The sequence below is a fragment of the Astyanax mexicanus genome, chromosome 17, assembly GCF_023375975.1.
Source record: "Astyanax mexicanus isolate ESR-SI-001 chromosome 17, AstMex3_surface, whole genome shotgun sequence".
Lineage (NCBI taxonomy): Eukaryota > Metazoa > Chordata > Actinopteri > Characiformes > Acestrorhamphidae > Astyanax > Astyanax mexicanus.
In genome coordinates this window covers 37,418,467-37,439,431 of record NC_064424.1, presented here as the reverse complement: position 1 = coordinate 37,439,431, position 20,965 = coordinate 37,418,467, and the positions used below count along the sequence as shown (strand labels likewise).

At 40.5% G+C, this 20,965-nt stretch overlaps 1 protein-coding gene across 6 annotated transcripts in view; it reads right to left on the bottom strand.

Annotated features, from left to right (window-relative positions):
• ptpn13 (protein tyrosine phosphatase non-receptor type 13) overlaps nt 1–20,965 on the bottom strand; it is a 201,575-nt gene that overhangs the window by 42,539 nt on the left and 138,071 nt on the right. For 2 of the 6 annotated variants that reach the window (XM_049466083.1, XM_049466081.1), the window contains 4 exons: nt 14,605–14,736; nt 13,928–14,298; nt 4,900–5,043; nt 462–555 (listed from right to left, as the gene is read on the bottom strand). In XM_049466083.1, coding sequence (XP_049322040.1) covers nt 462–555; nt 4,900–5,043; nt 13,928–14,298; nt 14,605–14,736 — 741 coding nt within the window. The remainder of the gene's footprint in view (nt 1–461; nt 556–4,899; nt 5,044–13,927; nt 14,299–14,604; nt 14,737–20,965) is intronic. The other 4 variants (XM_049466085.1, XM_049466086.1, XM_049466082.1 and 1 more) reach the window with 3 other exon arrangements.

The following is a 20,965-nucleotide window of genomic DNA, read 5'->3' as shown; positions in this document are numbered from 1 at the left end:
TACATGAACTCTAACTGCTTCCATTACTGGTGCTGTGATACTTTAGAATGTATATAAAACCTATGTGGATGTATAAAAGACTTCTTAAAAATATTTTAAAACCCATTTGACCAGTGGTAGGATGGTCCACCCTTAAATGTGAGTCTTTGTCTTCCCAAGGTTTCTTCCTCCTGCAGCTGTGAGGGAGTTTTTCCTTGCCTCCGCGCTCACTGGGGGCTCTGTATTCTATATTTTCTATGTTTAATGTTTTGCCTGATTCTTTGTCTTGTGATCATGTTTCTGTAAAGCTGCTTTGTGACATCAGTTGTAAAAAGCGCTATACAAATACATTTAATTTGATTTTATATTATTACTAGTAACTTTTATCTACCTGTCAGACAGCACTGCAATAATTTTTTGATGGTGAATGTAAATATGCTGATGGCACAATAGTATATCGCTGTTAATTTTACAGCTTTTACCTTTTTTTATCCTTCCATCCAGCTCAGCTGCTCCTTTGGGGAGGACTGCTTTGACATATATCCCACCATGCCTGACTGTGGTGTTGGAGCCGCCCTGCATCATGCAACACAACCATTAGGAGGAAGCCTCCATGGAGGAATTATAGATATTTCATTACATATTTAATAGCTTATATAAAAATGTGTGTTTCTCTGTCTGTGCTGTTAGGGGGTCTTTTTTAAGCTCTTTGTATTATACAGGGTTATAGGTAAGGTGCTTTATTTGGAATGAAGTATGAAAAAAAATGATGATATGAAACTGAAAATGAGTGACAGGTTAAGCTGAACAGGAATTAAACGTAGTCTTGAAGTAGTCAGCACTAAATTTAAATGGAAAGCTCATTACTTTCTGTAATGTACTAATAAACATTAGACTTTCACATATTTTAGATTCATTACACACAACTGAAGTATAGTTCAATCCTTTTATTGTTTTAATATCGATGATTTTAGAACATAAAGAAAAAACAAAAAAAATCCCTATCTCAAAAAAATAGCATTTTTCAACCGACCAATAAAAGAAGTGTTTTTAATACAAAAAAAGTCAACCTTCAAATAATTCTGTTCAGTTATGCACTCAATACTTGGTCGGGGAATCCTTTTGCAGAAATGACTGCTTCAATGCGGCATGGCATGGAGGCAATCAGCCTGTGGCACTGCTGAGGTGTTATGGAGGCCCAGGATGCTTCGATAGCGGCCTTAAGCTCATCCAGTGTTGGGTCTTGTGTCTCTCAACTTTCTCTTCACAATATCCCACAGATTTTCTATGGGGTTCAGGTCAGGAGAGTTGGCAGGCCCATTGAGCACAGTAATACCATGTTCAGTAAAGCATTTACCAGTGGTTTTGGCACTGTGAGCAGGTGTCAGGTCCTGCTGAAAAATGAAATCTTTATCTCCATAAAGGTTTTCAGCAGATGGAAGCATGAAGTGCTCCGAAATCTCCTGCATCTAGCTGCATTGACCCTGCCCTTGATAAAACACAGTGGACCAACACCAGCAGCTGACATGGCACCCCAGACCATCACTGACTGTGGGTACCTGACACTGGACTTCAGGCATTTTGGCATTTTCTTCACCCCAGTCTTCCTTCAGACTCTGGCACCTTGATTTCTGAATGACATGCAGAAATTAGCTTTCATTCGAAAAAAGTACTTTGGACCACTGAGCAACAGTCCAGTGCTGGTTCTCTGTAGTCCAGGTCAGGAGCTTCTGCTGCTGTTTCTGGTTCAAAAGTGGCTTGCCCTGGGGAATGCTGCACCTGTAGCCCATTTCCTGTACACGCCTGTGCACGGTGGCTCTGATGTTTCTACTCCAGACTCCCCCAGGGTCTGGAATCGGCCCTTCTCCACAATCTTCCTCAGGGTCCGCTCACCTCTTCACGTTGTGCAGCGTTTTCTGACACACTTTTTCCTTCACACAGACTTCCCACTGAGGTGCCTTAATACAGCACTCTGGGAACAGCCTATTTGTTCAGAAATTTATTTCTGTGTCTTACCCTCTTGCTTGAGGGTGTCAATGACGGTCTTCTGGACAGCAGTCAGGTCGGCAGTCTTACCCATAAATACGGTTTTGAATATTGAACCAGGCTGGGAGTTTTTAAAAGCCTCAGGAATCTTTTGCAGGTGTTTAGGGTTAATTCGTTGATTCAGATGATTAGGTTAATAGCTTGTTTAGAGAACCTTTTCATTATATGCTAATTTTGTGAGATAGGAATTTTGGGTTTTCATGAGCATAAAACAATAAAAGACCTGAAATATTTCAGTTGGTGTGCAATGAATCTCAAATATATGAAAGTTTATTTTTTATCATTTCATTATGGAAAAGAATTAACTTTATCACAATATGTTATATATTTTTTTAAATCCCAGTTTTGGAACCTGGCTGTCAGTATTTGAAGCCTACAAAGTAAGGTTTTCTGGTACAACCTGTGTCAAAAATGGAGCATTCTGTTACTTCATGCATTAACATGCAGTTATCAGTTTTGATCTTTGCATTGCCTTTATTGCCTAATTAAGAGGTAATGTAAAGCAGCATGCATGTAAAATCATTCAGAGTAAGGGAGGAATCACACTAAATCACACAAGCTGAGGAATGGAGCAGTCATCATCAAATGCAAATGAATGCAGGCATTACAGCAAAATAAACCAGCATTCCTTATATAATACAGTATTACCCAAATGTTAGGAAACGGCCATATGAAATTTAAACAGTTTGGCAGACAGTGGTCCAATTTTAGAAACAAGCTGTGGAGGAAGAGAGAAACCTGTTAGCCCTTGTCATTAACACGGTGGACATCTTAAATGCCGCCATCTTAGATTTCAATTCACTGTAACCCTTTTTTTTTTTTTTTTTTTTACACATTAAACTGGAAAAAAATTCACAAGAAAAACTGTGGCGTGTTTTACTTTATGGTCAATGTTTTGGTTTCACATAAAACCACTAATGATTATGATGATGAATGATTATACTTATATTGTGCCTTTTTTGGACACCTGAGGGCGTTTTATAACAATGCCTCACAAGTCATGTTACACACCATTACACACTAGTGTGCGGCACAACATATTCTCAACTGAAAGCGGGAAACAGTGGAATGCATCCGGCACATCGCAGGCAGACACATGGAACATGGAACCTCAGATTGGGACGTAGGACCACAGCGAAAGCAAACATGCTAATCACTAAGCCACGCACTGCTGTTAGAACACATGAACAAATATCGTACATTACCATGAAGCACACCACTGTTTTTCTGGTGAAATTCTCTACCAGTTCACACACACATCTTGCCCACCATGTTTGTGACAAAGCCTAACAAGTTGCCCTTTTTTTCAGAGCGAATTGTATTTACAATAAGAACAGTGTCTGCCTAACTGTTTTCAGTTATCTTACTTTTAAGAAGCCCTGTATACTGTATATAATAAGGTCAAAGTAGGACAGTATTTCCCAACTCTGGTCCTCTGCACATATTAATATTTTCCTGCTTTAAACCCTGTAAGGATAAGATCAGTAAAATGTAAGGATATGATCAGTAAAGATCAGTAAAGTGATTCAGGAGCAGGATTGGGAAATGCTAGTGTAAACTGGTATATGTAGGCTTTGACACATTTCCTGGGCAGACTTCAATTCCAATCCCGATTTGACAATGAGGTTGTCACCAGTAGAAAACTGAATATCACAAATTCAGCAGTGATTAGTTCTAATTAGGACTGTCAACAATTAAACGTTAACACACATAGTAGTTATTTGTTTATCTAACATTAGTTAGCATTTTTAATGATGTGTATGATTTATTGTTCATCTTAACAAATGCTTTACTTTAAACATTAGTTCATGTAAAAGTAACACTATTTAATGCCGTTGTTCCATGTTTAATAAACATTACCCAAGCATTGTTAATGTGTTACCTCATGTCTTATTCATGGTAACTAATGCATTAATATATGTTAGTTAGTCAACACTTAATGTAAAGTGTTAGCAAATATCCACTAAAAACTACTTGAGTCTTAAAGAAGAACAAGTCTGATTAACCACAGTTAATCACAGAATATTGTTGTGACTGATCAGATTTTTTTTTTAATCGATTGATACCACTAGTTCTAATACATCTGTTGGTATATCTTACATTAAGAAAGCTGCTGGACATTTGGCCACACACTGTTTATTGTCAATACATTTCTACAGTGCTTAGAAAACCTTGACCAGAATTGAACAACTTCCAATGCAATAAAAAATAACATGTAAATTAATGTAAATTAGTAAAACTGTAGTTTAATATCAAGATTACCTGATTACCTAATTAAACAGTTTTATATATTTTGCTTGATTGTTACTGTGTGGATCATGCAGGACCTGCACACCCACATTGTTTCATATTTGATTAGGAAAAAAACAAACAAACAAAAAAAACAGTATGAATGCAAAGCAATTTAGGACTAAGCTGTTACATGTATCATGAGGAGCATTGTCCACAAATATTTAGATATCATTTAGTTTAATATAATTTACTCAGGGCAATTCATTTCTAATTAAACATTAGCTTTAATCAGATTTGATTTAATTTGACTAATAAGGAACTGACTTGATTAGGGTTGAAACTGAAGTCTGTGAAGTAAGTGGTCAGTTCTCCCGGTGGGAGGAGTCAGAAAAGACTTACAGCCGTGTCCAGTGCCGTAAATGTACCTACTGTTCTTGGATTTTACCATTAATGCTGAGTGGAGGGAGTCAATAGGAAAAGCCTGTAAAATTCTGCATGCAAAGAGAGGCAAATCTACTTTCCCAAAACTGAAGCCAAGCGAGGAGCTTTCAGAGAGCAGTGCAGCTACAGGGACAACACACAACAACACACACAGCGTCATCAGTAACAAGGAAAACGAGAAAAAAAGAAGAGTGAGAAAACCTTTCCGAACAGTACCGTGACACTAATGCCCAGACTGCTGTCTAGTTTAGACAGCTGAACGTCAAATAGATCTCCAGGCTGGAGACTATTGACTTCTGGGCCACTACCGCTTAACGAGTCCGTGACAGAGTGTGGCAATATCTCCTGCAAACAGAGAAAAGCGCCGTGAATACAAACGGACACACACAGCCGACAGCATGCAGGGGTCAGAGGTAGGCCTGTCGTGATAATTGTTATCGACTTATCGTACAAATTTTTTTTTATCGCGATAATTTTGTCGACGTCGATAACAGCCGCGTGTTTCCGCGTGGATTTGTTTACATGAGAGTGCGAGTCCCGCTGTGCTGCTCTCTCGCCAGATTGGTCAGACAGCGACATCTATCATTTGGGAACTGAGTGCACGCAGAGCTTATGCAGCAGGGAGAGTGAGCAGCAGCCACACACACACACACACTCGTGCGCACGCGCATACAGCGGGCAGTGTGTGTGGGGAGGTGTGTTAGCTAGCGAATGTATTCGAGGCTACATGGACTTTCTCAAAACTAAACAGCTTTAGAGAAAGTTTGAGGAAGTTTAGTCCGGGATGGGCTGTGTTTTAAAACCGCATTCTTCATCTCCGGTGTGAGGGTATTTTCGCGGGTATTTTGCCAAAATGAGCCATCAACACGAATCAGCCGGTATGTTTACAAGGTTTCACAACAGTGGAAAAGAAAGCTGGTAATACTACTTACTTGAGATCTTGTTTAAAGCACAATCATTCAGCCCAATTGATCCAGCTGAATATTGAATATAAAAATTGTTCCCCCAGAGAGATCCTGTCTCAAGCCTCTTGCTCTGAATTAGTATGACAGTTACATTAAAAAAAAATTTATAGCAAAGGTTCTGGCCTGCTGAGCTATCTGTGTTTTTGATCATATGGACTAAGCTAATGTGTGTTTTACAGCATATTAAACATATATGATCAGAAAAAAGGAATCTGTAAGTGCCCATGTGTTCAGAGCTTTTAAAAAATAAATAATGTAAATGTTACTTTAATCTATTTGTTGTCACTTTATTTTTTGATTAAGGGTCTGTTTAATATTTAGTGCAGTTTTTTTTCAGAACCCACATTCCCAGTGTGGTTATACTTTATTTGTTTTATTTATTTATTTATTTATGTATTTATGATTTTAAAATATTTTTATATAGGGAGCCCAATGTCTGCTCTTAATAATATAAAGTTAGTTTAACTGTAAAATGGTAGTATATTATTAGTGTGGCACATTGTCTTAAAGCTCCTTTGGGAGCCCAGAAGCAGGAAAAAGCATTTTCAATAGTGGCGCTTTAAAATGACAATATTATCCTTTATCGCAATCATTTCTGGGACAACATATCGTCCTGAAAATTTTGTTATCGTGACAGGCCTAGTCAGAGGGAGTAGGGGTCAAAGGTCGTTCTATAGACTACCTGCAGCAACATGCAGTGATGCAATGCATTCACAATCATGATGCAATTAGAAGTACATTAAACAACAAGAAGCAGTTAGTTATTAGTTATCAGTCACTGAACATGCAGCATTCAGGAGCTGTTGAGCTAAAACTTCAGAAAGTCCAGAAAACTCTGTTACTAGCAGACCTGTAAGCTGTAAGAACACATTTTATGGGATAAAATATAGAACAGAATATACATTTAAAAAATATTATATTTACATTTATAAATTTAAAATAGAACAGAATTAAATTGCAAATAAGGAAAAAGGTCAGTGGTTCTAACATTTAATTTTATCAACATTTAATGTTTTATCTGCATAACTTTATTTAATTTAATAATATACATCTATTCCTGTATTTCATGCCTGCAACACAAAGGGATGTGGAAAATCTAGGATTTGTAAATAGGTAAAAAAAAAAAAGAGAAAAACTAAATAAATGGTGATGATTTCAAACAGATAATGACAACAAGTAAGTGGATTTGGATTTGGTATAAAAGGAGTATCCACAAAAAGCCTACCTGGTGTCAACTGCTCTGGGATCTGAGACATTTAGGATGGACTATTGCACAGTGGAAATGTGTACTGTGGTCAGATGATGTGGTATTCGAGCAGGAATGGACGCTATAAGCACCAGAACAAAGAAAAAAGGACCATCCAGACTGTTTGTACCAACAGGTCCAAATGCTAGGGACTGTCATGAGTTGTATAGAGTTGTGTTAGTTACTTCTGGGATGTAGTATTAATGCGGCGAAGCACATTGAGACCTTAGAGAAATATATGTTGCTTCAAGAACACATCTTTTTCCAGGGACAATACAAAACCCCATGCTGCACACATTAAAAAGGAGTGCAATGCAGAAGATAGTACAGGTACTGCACTAGCCTGCCTGCAGTCCAGACCTGTTCCCAGTAAAGAATGTGTAGACAATTTTCATATGAAAAATGTTACAATGACAGGCCCATATTGTTATATACCTTAAAATGTTTTGCAGGACGGATGGGACAAAAACACATGAAACGCTTCACCACTTGGCTAGTGTTCCTGTTTTTGGAATTTGTTGGATCATAAGATACTGTACCTATTTTGACTCTTTAGAAGCCATGTGTGAATGCTGCATTTATACCAAACCATGATTATAATACCTGTTGAGGCTGTCCATTTAAATCACCTCATTAGCACCTTCGGTGCTTGAACCCTATTGTTTTTGCTCAGATTTTTCTTCTTATTATTATTAGGGTTCAAGCACCGAAGGTGCGTAGAACCCTATTGTTTTTGTTAAGATTTTTCTTCTTCTTCTTATTATTATTATTCTTTTTCCTCTGAAAAAGCAGTTGTGCAGCCTAAACCGTAAGTCGTAGAGATATGAAACTTGGTAGGTAGATGTAGGATCAGGACAACAAAAATGGCACGGATTGGTCAAGTGGTGGCGCTATAAACAAAGAAATTCATTTTTCACATTTTTCTCAATAACTCAAAAACCATAAGACCTACAGTCAAAATTCGTTTTTTGCTGGATTCCTTCGGTCAATACCTACAACTTTACAATTTGGACCATGCACTTCCGTCTATATAGATTTTTTGCTAATTTGCATAATATGCAAAACATACTTTTGCGAACTAGTCCTAGGAATTTTGACCAATCCTGGCATGTTTGGTATCAAAATACTCGTGAGAGCATGGCCTTCAATATTCATCAAAAAATGTTGAAATTTGTAAACAATATGGCCGCCATATGCAAATTAGTCCTTCCGGATATATGCCCCATTCACTCCAACAGTTAAATTTGAAACACTGTTTCTCAGCAACCGTGCAACCTAGCAAGTTGAAACTTTGCAGACAGTATATATCATCCAGCCTCTAAAGGATGTTCAAAGGGCAACTGAATCAATCAACATGGCTGAACACCATCAGCCAATCAGCATTCAGCAGACATTTTGGCAGGCTGAATGTTGCCCAATCAGGATGATACTTGGCAGTTATGTTCAGGTGGAGACACTGTAGTGACCTGCAAAGTGCTGAAACAATCTGGCCACTGGGGGGCGCTGTTCCAAAAAAACTAGTATATGTCAATCATACTGTACTATTTTGACATCTAATTGTCTTATCTAATTGCCATATTTAGTACAGTGGCTCTGACACATTTGTCAATACAGCTATGTTTAAAAAGTGCTTTGTTCATTCATAATTGCTAATTGTTTAAAAATAGCTATATTGAAACTAGTCTCTGGATATTTGGCCTATCACCTCCATTTCGGTCTTGTTGCACACTGTAGAGTCTGTAGGTTAAGATTCATTAAAAACATTTGTGAAAATTTCACATACAATAGTGTCCAGGCATCAGGCAATCTGATCATCCTGGGAATTTCTAACCTAAATTGCTGTAACTCTGCAGTATTTGCTCTTATCTCACAATGTTAAAGACCTCTGTACAATATCACTCTGAAGAAGTGCCATTTAATTCTGAACTAGATTTAGAATAACTTTGTAATTACATGTCACATCAGAACATTCACTCCTTTGTGCCTCTTCTCAACATTAATAACAGATAAAAGACTTTTATTAATTTCTAAAACGTGACCGTGTCTCCAATTGTGTTAGACTTTCTTACACACCACCATCCTATGCTCTAGTAGGCACCATTGTGTCAGTTGGTGCTTGATGAAGCGCCATTTAATTCAGAGCTAGATTTAGAATAACTTTGTAATTACATGTCATGCCAGACAATGCACTCCTTTGTGTTAATTTAAACTTGTTTGGTCAAACATTTCAGCTTGTTTTGCAGGTTAAAAGGTCAATCTGAATACCACTTTGTGAACATTCTGGTTGAAGCCACCTGATCAATACCAATAACATGTAGACACCTTTTGACTAGTTCTAACTCACTTGATGAATATCCTACAAACTTCAATAGATTTGCATGTGAATTTTAGCACTGATCATGTTGAAAGGCCTCTGCTCAACATTAATAACAGGTGAAAATCTTGATAATTTCTAAATGTGACAGGGCATCTCCAATCATATTAGACCTTCTTACACATCACCATTCAATGCTCCAGTAGGCACCATTGTGCCAGTTGGTGCTTGAACCCGCAGATTGCCGCTTGCGGCTATATTTAGGGGTTCGAGCACGCAGTGCTAGAAACCCTATTGTAATTGTTCCGATTATTATTATTCTTATTATTCTTATTCTGCCATAGAAGTGATCGGGCAGAAGAAGGCCTACAGGGCTGAGATTTGGTCATATTTCATACTTCTCACCGCTACTCAGATTCAAAAGATGAGCCCGATCGGCCTCAAGGGGGCGCTATGGCAAAGCAAAACGCCTTTTGCCCTGTAACTCCCACGCCCTGATAGCTAGAGCAAAAATTCTTGCATTATATGATTCCTTGGTTAATGGCAAATCAAAAAGGTCAATAGAACCACTAAGCTCCGCCCACTTAGATTTTTTGCTATTTAGCATACTATGCAAAACCTACTTTTGAGAACTTGTCCTAAGGTCATTGACCAATCCTGTCATATTTGGTGTCAAACAACTCAGCAGAGTCCCAACCTCAATAATTATCGAAAAAATTGTGAAATAAACAATATGGCCGCCATATGCAAATTAAGCTTACCGTAGCACACCCAAATTTACTCTAACAGCTGTAACGTTTGAATGCTTAAACCTACACTAATGCCACTTTAGACCTTTGATGCCAACATGATTCTGAGGTAGCCCATCAATCTGTGTAGACATACGCGCCCAGGGGGCGGAGCCAAAGCTAAAAATCTGTTTCTCAGGAACCATACAAGCTATGAAGCTTATCTATGGCCTATGTCCTAATGTTTCACAGAAGGAAAATTTGATATGCAAATTTTTGCGATCGCTATTAGCCAATCAGATTCCGGCAAGATTTTGGCAGGCTAAACAATGACCAATCAGGACTATACTTATACCCTACATGTATATGAGGGCCTTCTATCATCCATTAAAATATGGCGTTGATTGGCCTCAAGGGGGCACTATAGCAGAAAATCAGTTATATCTAAAGGTACAAGTGGCCTAGGCTTGTTATTCTTTTTTAGTTGTATACTTTGCTGTAGCCTTTACAACTTTGTAATTACATGTGTTTACCAAAAATGCAAAGATTTTCATCAGTGGCCAAAAGAGTAAAAATGGCTCTTTTCGAACTTGTCTTTAAGTCCTTAATCAATCAAAACAAATTTGGTCTTGATGCAATCTTGAGACCCTGTTGGTAAATAATTATCAAAAAAATCTTGACATTTTAACTATTTGAGGCCCATAAACTTTGAACAAACATGTACGTGAAAGCCTTTTCAGAGTTATTTGGCCAAAACTCTGTCAAAGTTTTAAACATGCCAAAACTGTTGAAGCTACTGATTAACAATGGCATTTCAAGCACATGTGCCAAGTATGAGCCAAATAAGTCTTCAGTAGGCTCTACAGTGAGAAATTAACTATTTTCAATTTATTCTATTTATCGCTATTTTCAAACCTAAATGGACAGAAGACAGGAACCTTTGACCCTATCAACACAGACATTTACATGCATATGTAGACTGAAAGTGATCTTGTTTGCATTTTGAGCCAAATCGGATATAATTTGCCACTGATATGGCGAAATAGCACCAGCGATTTTGCAGGCCTCAAGCCTGTATTATCGCTTTTTTCAAACCTAAATGGTCAGAAGTCAGGAACCTTTGACCCTATCAACACACAAATTTACATACGTATATGTACAGACCACTTGATCATGACTACCAATTTGGAGCCCAATCAGACTTTTCTTCTCTCTGTAATAAATAGATGTGCTCGGATAGGAACATCTCTCTTTCTAATAGACAAATACATTCTCAGCAGGTTATATGTGGTCCCTTGCTGCGCTCTGGTGGTCATTTGGTGAAACAGCTACAGGTGAATTATTCTAAATTAAAGCTCTGCTGAACTTATTAATCTTGCTTGTTTTGCTTAATTGAACATCTTTATCCTTCTTGTTCATGCTGGTCAGCCGCCTGGGACACTTTTGTGGTCACTATTAGCCAATCGCATTCCAGCAAGCTTTTGACAGGCTGAATGTTAATCAGGTCAAAACTTATACACTTTTATTGATATTATTGGTCATTGATATGTACCCTTTTTATGCCTCCCTGCTAGGCTCTCAGCAGGATTATTGTGGCTTGTATTTTTTTCTTCATAAGAACTGAAGTTGTTTCACCAAATGCCCACTAGAGTGCAGCAAGAGACCACATAAAACCAGCTGAGCACTACAGCTCAATTTATCAATGAATTTCAACTAGTTTACTCACACCACTCATCTAGCATTGTCATTATGATCTTTATGGTCACGCTGGTCACCTAGCTTGGTTATGCTGGCCATCCAGCTTGGTCATTCTGGTCATTCACATTGGTCATTACGGTCCTGCTGGTCATTCAGCTTTGTCATCATAGCAATGCTGGTCATCCAGCTTGGTCATACTGGCCAAACACCTTTGCCATGCTGGTCATCCAGTTTGGTGATGCCGGTCAACCGGCAACATGTTTTAAGCCTAACTGGCCTCCAGGGGCCTCTTTGCCTGTAACGCTCGAACCCCGTAAATCGCCGCTTGCGGCTATATTAGCAATTATTTTCGCTTTCATTACTTTTCATTATTCTTTTTCTCCTGAAAAAGCATATCTGCAGCCTAGACCATAAGGCCTAGAGACATGAAACTTGGTAGGTAGATGTAGGATCAGTGCATCTCGGAGCACAACAAAAATGGCACTGATTGGTCAAGTGGTGGCGCTATAAACAAAGAAATTATTTTTTCACATTTTGCTCAATAACTCCAGAACCATAAGACCTACATTCAAAATTCGTTTTTTGCTGGATTCCTTCGGTTAATACCTACAACTTTCCAATTTGGACCATGCACTTCCACCCCGATAGATTTTTTGCTAATTTGCATAATATGCAAAACATACTTTTGCGAACTAGTCCTAGGTATTTTGACCAATCCTGACATGTTTGGTATCAAAATACTCATGAGAGCATGGCCTTCAATATTCATCAAAAATGTTGAAATTTGTAAACAATATGGCCGCCATATGCAAATTAGTCCTTCCGGATACATGCCCCATTCACTCCAACAGTTAAATTTGGAGCACTGTTTCTCAGCAAGCGTGCAACTTGTTGCACACTGTAGAGTCTCTAGGTAAATATTCATTAAAAAAATTTGTGAAAATTTCACGTACAATACTCTCCAGGCATCAAGCAATTTGTGTGCCCTTGGAATTTCTAAACTAAATTGCTGTAACTCTGCAGTATTTGCTGTAATCTCACAATGTTAAAGACCTCTGTACAATATCACTCTGATGAAGCGCCATTTAATTCAGAACAAGATTTAGAATAACTTTGTAATTACATGTCATATCAGAACATTCACTCCTTTGTGCCTCTTCTCAACATTAATAAAAGTTAAAAGACTTTTGATCCTTTCTAAATGTGACAGAATGTCTCCAATTGTGTTAGACCTTCTTACACATCATCATCCTATGCTCTAGTAGGCACCATTGTGCCAGTTGGTGCTTGATGAAGCGCCATTTAATTCAGAGCTAGATTTAGAATAACTTTGTAATTACATGTCATATCAGACACTCCTTTGTGTTAATTTAAACTTGTTTGGTCAAACATTTCAGCTTGTTTTGCAGGTTAAAAGGTCAATCTGAACACCACTTTGTGAACATTCTGGTTGAAGCCACCTGATCAATACCAATAACATGTAGACACCTTTTGACTAGTTCTAACTCACTTAATGAATATCCTACAAACTTCACTAGATTTACATGTGAAAGCACTGATCAGGTTGAAAGGCCTCTGCTCAACATTAATAACAGGTGAAAATCTTTTGATAATTTCTAAATGTGACAGGGCATCTCCAATCATATTAGACCTTCTTACACATCACCATTCAATGCTCCAGTAGGCACCATTGTGCAAGTTGGTGCTTGAACCCGCAGATTGCCGCTTGCGGCTATATTTATTTATTTTAACCAGCCCTAGTCCTAAATTCGCACGGACACAACCTTTTTTTGAAATGTGTAACTGAAATGCAGGAATGGATGTATATTACCAAACTAAACTAAAGTTTGGCAGACACAACATGAAATACATTAGGCATACATTAAGAATACATACTATCTGCAACCAAATAAAAGTCTTTGTTGTTTGTCTACTTGCATTCTGCATACTGTCCCTACTGTTTTGGCTTTTGGGTTGTAGCTGCAACAGTTAAAACCTGCTGTCAGCAAGCAGAAAAAGGTAAAAACAGGTTTAAATATCTTCTAATACTGCTAAAACAATGTCTACATATAATATAAAAGATTAATTTCATATTTTCATATCTTCAGAGTCTTATTTTGACCATAGTTGACAGATATTAAACGTTTATTGTCTTAAAATGCAAGCAAGGCCAAAAAACGTAGCATATTCAAATCAGGTGTCCAAAAATAAAACAAGATTGCAACTCTAAACTTGCTGAACTCAGTTCAGCTCAAATGACTAGGACGTCTGACAGTACCTTTTTGGGCTTTTCTTGGCTGCTTGAGTACGTGTCCTCGTCCATGTCCGAGTCGCCTCGGTCCGAGTGCTCCAGCTCTAAAGGCACTTCTGGGCTTTTGGTCTTCCGAGTTTTAGGAGGCAGGGCTGGAGGTGTGACATCAGCTGTCTGCTCGTGCTCATTGGGGGAGGACTGGGCTGCCAAAATCTCTTCTGGTAGTTTTTGATGGAAGCCATTAACGTGCAGCAATGCCAGGCTCGACTGGTCACTCTTTGAGTCCTGAGAGCTGAGGCTCTCCTGCCACTGGCCCATGGGCATGGCATGGGAGATCCCATTCTTACTGGATGAGGCAAATGGAGGAGGAGAGGGGCTGGGCGAGGCAGTCTGCTCCTCTAAGGAAGAGTCCACATTAAAAAAAAAAAAAAAAAAAAAAACTTTAGATCAGTACCAAAGGTAAAACTATGGTAAGTGTTCCTAATATATACTGTAAACCAATAAGTGGAATTACAAGGTAAATGGGGTGTTTCTAATAAACTGGACAGAATGTAAAAGCCTATGGTATAGTACGTGTTTCTAACAAACTGCCCAATGAGTAAAGCTCAAGGTAAATAAGGGTGTTTTATTAAAACTGGCCAGTGAAGCACGTTACAGTAAGTGTTCCAATTATTAATTATTAAAGCACATTTAATATTTGTTACCTGGGAAAAGTCTTTCTTTGGGTTGGGAAACCACCAGGGTGATATCATCAGGAGCACTCTGTAGGATCTCCACAGCTTTCTCGTATGGTACGCCCTCTAGGCTGACGTCGTTCACACTGAGTAGCCTATCACCTGCAACCAAAATACGTAGGATGTGTATAATAGGTACGGCACAATCGCATGTCTCTTTTGTACCCCTACCTCTTATTATAAAGTCTTACCCCAAGTTCCATGTGGAAATACCCAAACCAAATTGGGAGAAACTACCACTACCACCAATCAACCCCTCCATCCCAACAATAATCAGCACCCCCTACCCCTCCATTCCAACAATAAACAGGAAACCCTACCCACCATCCCAACAAGAATCAGCACCCCCTACCCCTCCATCCCAACAAGAATCAATACCCCCTACCCCTCCATCCCAACAAGAATCAGCACCCCCTACCCCTCCATCCCAACAAGAATCAATACCCCCTACCCCTCCATCCCAACAAGAATCAGCACCCCCTAGAACTCCATCCCAACAAGAATCAGCACCCTCTACCCCTTCATCCCAACTAGAATCAGCACCCTCTAGAACTCCATCCCAACAAGAATCAACATCCCATACCCCTCCATCCCAAAAAGAATCAGCACCCTCTACCCCTCCATCCCAACAAAAATCAGCAACCCCAGCTCTTTTATCCCAACAAGAATCAGCACCCCCCACCCCTCCATCCCAACAAGAATCAGCACCCCCTACCCCTTCATCCCAACAAGAATCAGCACCCCCTACCCCTCCATCCCAACAAGAATCAGCACACCTTACCCCTCCATCCCAACAAGAATCAGCACCCCCTACCCCTCCATTCCAACTAGAATCAGCACACCTTACCCCTCCATCCCAACAAGAATCAGCACCCTCTACCCCTCCATCCCAACAAAAATCAGCAACCCCAGCTTTTATCCCAACAAGAATCAGCACCCCCTCACCCCTCCATCCCAACAAGAATCAGCACCCCCTACCCCTTCATCCCAACAAGAATCAGCACCCCCTACCCCTCCATCCCAATAAGAATCAGCACACCTTACCCCTCCATCCCAACAAGAATCAGCACCCCCTACCCCTCCATTCCAACTAGAATCAGCACACCTTACCCCTCCATCCCAACAAGAATCAGCACCCTCTACCCCTTCATCCCAACTAGAATCAGCACCCTCTAGAACTCCATCCCAACAAGAATCAACATCACATACCCCTCCATCCCAAAAAGAATCAGCACCCTCTACCCCTCCATCCCAACAAAAATCAGCAACCCCAGCTCTTTTATCCCAACAAGAATCAGCACCCCCCACCCCTCCATCCCAACAAGAATCAGCACCCCCTACCCCTCCATCCCAACAAGAATCAGCACACCTTACCCCTCCATCCCAACAAGAATCAGCACCCCCTACCCCTCCATTCCAACTAGAATCAGCACACCTTACCCCTCCATCCCAACAAGAATCAGCACCTTCTACCCCTCCATCCCAACAAAAATCAGCAACCCCAGCTTTTATCCCAACAAGAATCAGCACCCCCTCACCCCTCCATCCCAACAAGAATCAGCACCCCCTACCCCTTCATCCCAACAAGAATCAGCACCCCCTACCCCTCCATCCCAATAAGAATCAGCACACCTTACCCCTCCATCCCAACAAGAATCAGCACCCCCTACCCCTCCATTCCAACTAGAATCAGCACACCTTACCCCTCCATCCCAACAAGAATCAGCACCCTCTACCCCTCCATCCCAACAAAAATCAGCAACCCCAGCTTTTATACCAACAAGAATCAGCACCCCCTCACCCCTCCAACCCAACAAGAATCAGCACCCTCTACCCCTCCATCCCAACAAAAATCAGCAACCGCAGCTTTTATCCCAACAAGAATCAACATCCCCCACCCCTCCATCCCAACAAGAATCAGCACCCCCTACCCCTTCATCCCAACAAGAATCAGCACCCCCTACCACTCCATCCCAATAAGAATCAGCACACCTTACCCCTCCATCCCAACAAGAATCAGCACCCCCTACCCCTCCATTCCAACTAGAATCAGCACACCTTACCCCTCCATCCCAACAAGAATCAGCACCCTCTACCCCTCCATCCCAACAAAAATCAGCAACCCCAGCTTTTATCCCAACAAGAATCAGCACCCCCTCACCCCTCCAACCCAACAAGAATCAGCACCCTCTACCCCTCCATCCCAACAAAAATCAGCAAACCCAGCTTTTATCCCAACAAGAATCAGCACCCCCTCACCCCTCCATCCCAACAAGAATCAGCACCCCCTACCCCTCCATCCCAACAAGAATCAATATCCCCTACCCCTCCATTCCAACAAGAATCAGCACCCCTGGCTTCCGGTTTAATGGCGGCGTAGTCAGACGTGTTTGTATTTACTCCCTGGGGCACGACTATTTTTGACAATAAACAGGCCTCTCTTTTGCTTTTTCTGCGCTTAAAAAGTAAGTTTTAGAACCCCGGAACTAATTTGTACTGGTCATGTCGAGAAATCTGAGAGATAGAGCTGGTTCTAAGCCGAACTCATCTGACCCCGCTGCTATGCTAACTTCCCGACGGACCGACGCGGCTACACCGGCAGCAGCTGTTCCAGCCCAGACGGAGAGCTCTTCCTCCGGCCTCGTGAGGACCCGAGCGCGGGAGAGTGTCTGATATCACAGGAAAATAGCTCACCTCTCTCTCCCACTGCAGGCTCATCTTTCGATGGCGACACCCCTCCGAAATGGTTCACGGCGTTTAGCGAACAATTTGACCAGAAAATGGAGAAAACCATCAGAATCCTGAATGAATCACTTCAACAGATCCGCGAACGACTCGAATCATTGGAGCGGATATTCGACTCTCACTTGAATAATTTCGCTGAATTGGAGTCTACACTGACTGTGCACGACACCTGGCTGGAGCGGCTCGAGCGGGAGTGCGACTTGCTTAAGCACTCAAATGCCTCGCTAGTGGAGAAGTTAGACGACCTGGAGAACCGATCTAGAAGATGTAACCTGTGTATCATTGGGATTCAGGAGGGGTTGGAATCAACGTATCCGATCGGGTTTGTGACGGAGCTCCTCAGGGAGCTGTTCGGCTCCAGTCTGTTTCAGAGTCAGCCGGTTATTGAAAGAGCCCATCGACTCGGCCGCTCGACCAAGGCAGGAGGAAACACTGGTGGAAGACCCCGAGTTATGATTGTTCTCTTTCATAGCTTTCAAGACAAGGAGCGGGTCATGAGGAAAAGCAGAGACGAGCTCGTATACAAGGGAAATAAACTGCGTTTCTTCCCGGATTACAGTGCGGAGCTGTCCCGCAGACGAACTGCGTTCCAACCAGTAAAGGCAACCTTATTTCAGAGGGGAGTACGCTTCACACTACTTTACCCCGCCAGACTCCGAGTGATGGTGAATGGAGTGGCCAGGATCTTTGAAACTCCAGACGTGGCGCAGAAGTTTTGCGACGAACAGTCACCCTAAAGGGCAGGTCAGCAATGACTAAAAGTGCCATCATTGAGGCTGTTGACTATGATAAAGGCCAGGTTCGTTTGGCATGTTTACTGTTGGGGTGTTATTTGAAGTGGGCACCGCAGAAGTGGACATAACAGTAAAGCAGTTTTTCTTGTTTTAATTTTTATATATATATTAGCCCATCTGGAATAGAAGTTTGAGTATTCTTAATTTGCAATATCAATGACAAAATAATTTATGGAAAAGTTCTGTATGGGCAGTTATAATTAAGTTATAATTCTCTACCCAGCACTCTCCCTCTATCAATTGCTGGTAGAATTCAAAGTGTGAAAATGAACATTCTTCCCAAGTTTTTGTTTTTGTTTCAATGCCTTCCAGTATTCTTGCCCAAATCTTTTTTTAAGACCCTCGATAAGGCCATTATAAATTTAGTTTGGAGCGGAAAGATTCCTCGTGTTGGCAAACTAACTCTGCAGAGGCCCAAATATCAGGGGGGACTTGCCCTACCAAATTTTTTATTATACTATTTCGCAGCCAATATACACAAGATTGTTTTTTGGATTAATGCACCAACCATCAACTGGTGTGTACTGGAATCGCTATCATGCCATTGCTCATCTCTGAAGGCACTAATATTTTCTTCCCTCCCATTGTTCCCTTCCCGATACTCTTCTAATCCTTTAGTTATAGCTACACTAAAGATTTGGTTACAGTTCTGACGACAGTTTAGTTTCCTCTCAGCCTCGACCTTAATCCCGATCGACAACAATCACTTACTTACACCCTCTAAACTAGATCGCACATTTTCTCTCCTGGAATAGATTAGGAATTACTTCTTTTAGAGACCTGTATGATGATGCCTTTTACAGTTTCTCCGGATTGTGTTCTAAATATAACATCTCACGCACAAATATGTTTCAATACTTTCAAATTCGTCATTGTGCTCAAACACTTTTTGCCCCATTTCCAGGACGACTGCCGGAGTTACCTTGGGAACGTCTGTTTATGATTCCTGTTCATTCAAAAGGGTTGATATCGCAACTTTATAGTATTCTTATGTCCTTCACTGATTTCCCCTTAGCAGTTAGGTCTAAATGGGAGCAAGAATTTGGATTTGTGATTGAAGAGGAGCTTTGGAGCAAAATATTAAAAAGAATACATTCGTCCTCTTCTTGTCCAAGACTGAATTTAATACAGTTCCGACTAGTCCACAGGACATACCTATGCAATGCTAGACTGGCAAGTATATATCCCGGGGTGGACCCCCGGTGCCCCCGATGTGGTAAAGACCCTGCTACCCTACTGCACATGTTTTGGGCCTGTTCAAAGCTTGAGAAATATTGGAAGGCAGTATTTGGTTCTTTAAACGATGTGTTTGGTAGTGATGTCAGCCCCAGCCCATTACTCATTGTGTTTGGAGTACATTTGGAATCTTCCCTTAAGTCTGGAGTGGTTGAGGCACTAAAATGTGCGCTCCTTTTAGCTAAAAGAAGAATTCTTCTTGGGTGGAAAGCCTCTACAGCACCCTCACATGCTCTGTGGTTAAAAGATGTAATGTTCTTTCTCAATTTAGAAAAGATTAAATTTAGTTTGAGAGGGGTGGCAGACATGTTTGGTTTGGTCTGGGATCCTTTTATCACATACTTTAAACAGTTGTCCAAATTAAATGAATAGGAGCAGAGTGGTAAGATGACTTAATTGGTTGTATTTTATTTTAGTTATTAATTTTTTTTCTGTCTTTCATTTATTATTATTATTATTATTATTATTATTATTGATAGTGTTTACATGTATGTGTATGTTTTATATATTTATATATATATATAATAAATGAAAGACAGAAAAAAAAAAATATATATATATATATATATATATATATATATATATTACATATTATATCCTTTCTATTAGCCAACAATGTTGTTGGTATTGTGGTCAGTGTTTGTTTCTTTACTAATCTATATTTGACTGTACTGTCTACATGTATGCTTGTACAGGTGGGAGACCTGGGAGGGAGAAAAGGGGGTTTGTTAGGGAGAGGGGATAAGTTCAAGTCAAATCAAATCAAATTTAATTGTATAGCGCTTTTTACAACAGGTGTTGGCACAAAGCAGCTTTACAGAAACATGATTACAGGACAAAGAATCAGGCAAAACATTAAACATAGAAAATACAGAATACAGAACCCCCAGTGAGCGCGGAGGCAAGATAAGTTAGGGGGTAGATAAGTTTAGGGGGTAGGGGGCTCAGAGAGGGGGGGTTAGATAGATGGGGAGGGGAGTTTATTTAAGGGTTAAAGAATAAAAAATGTTTGTTAATGTAACATTGAAATTGATCAATAAAAAAAAAAAATGGGAAAAAAAAAAAAAAAAAGATTCAGCACCCCTACCCCTCCATCCCAACAAGAATCAGCACCCCCTACCCCTCCATCCCAACAAGAATCAGCACCCCCTAGAACTCCATCCCAACAAGAATCAACATCCCATACCCCTCCATTCCAAAAAGAATCAGCACCCTCTACCCCTCCATCCCAACAAGAATCAACATCCCATACCCCTCCATCCCAACAAGGATCAGCACCCTCTACCCCTTCATCCCAACAAAAATCAGCAACCCCTACCCCTCCATCCCAACAAGAATCAGCACCACCTACCCCTCCACCCCAACAAGAATCAACATCCCATCCCCCTCCATCCCAAAAAGATTCAGCCCCCCCTACCCCTCCATCCCAACAAGAATCAGCACCCCTACCCCTCCATCCCAACAAGAATTAGCACCCCCTACCCCTCCATCCCAACAAGAATCAGCACCCCCTACCCCTCCATTCCAACAAGAATCAGCACACCTTACCCCTCTAT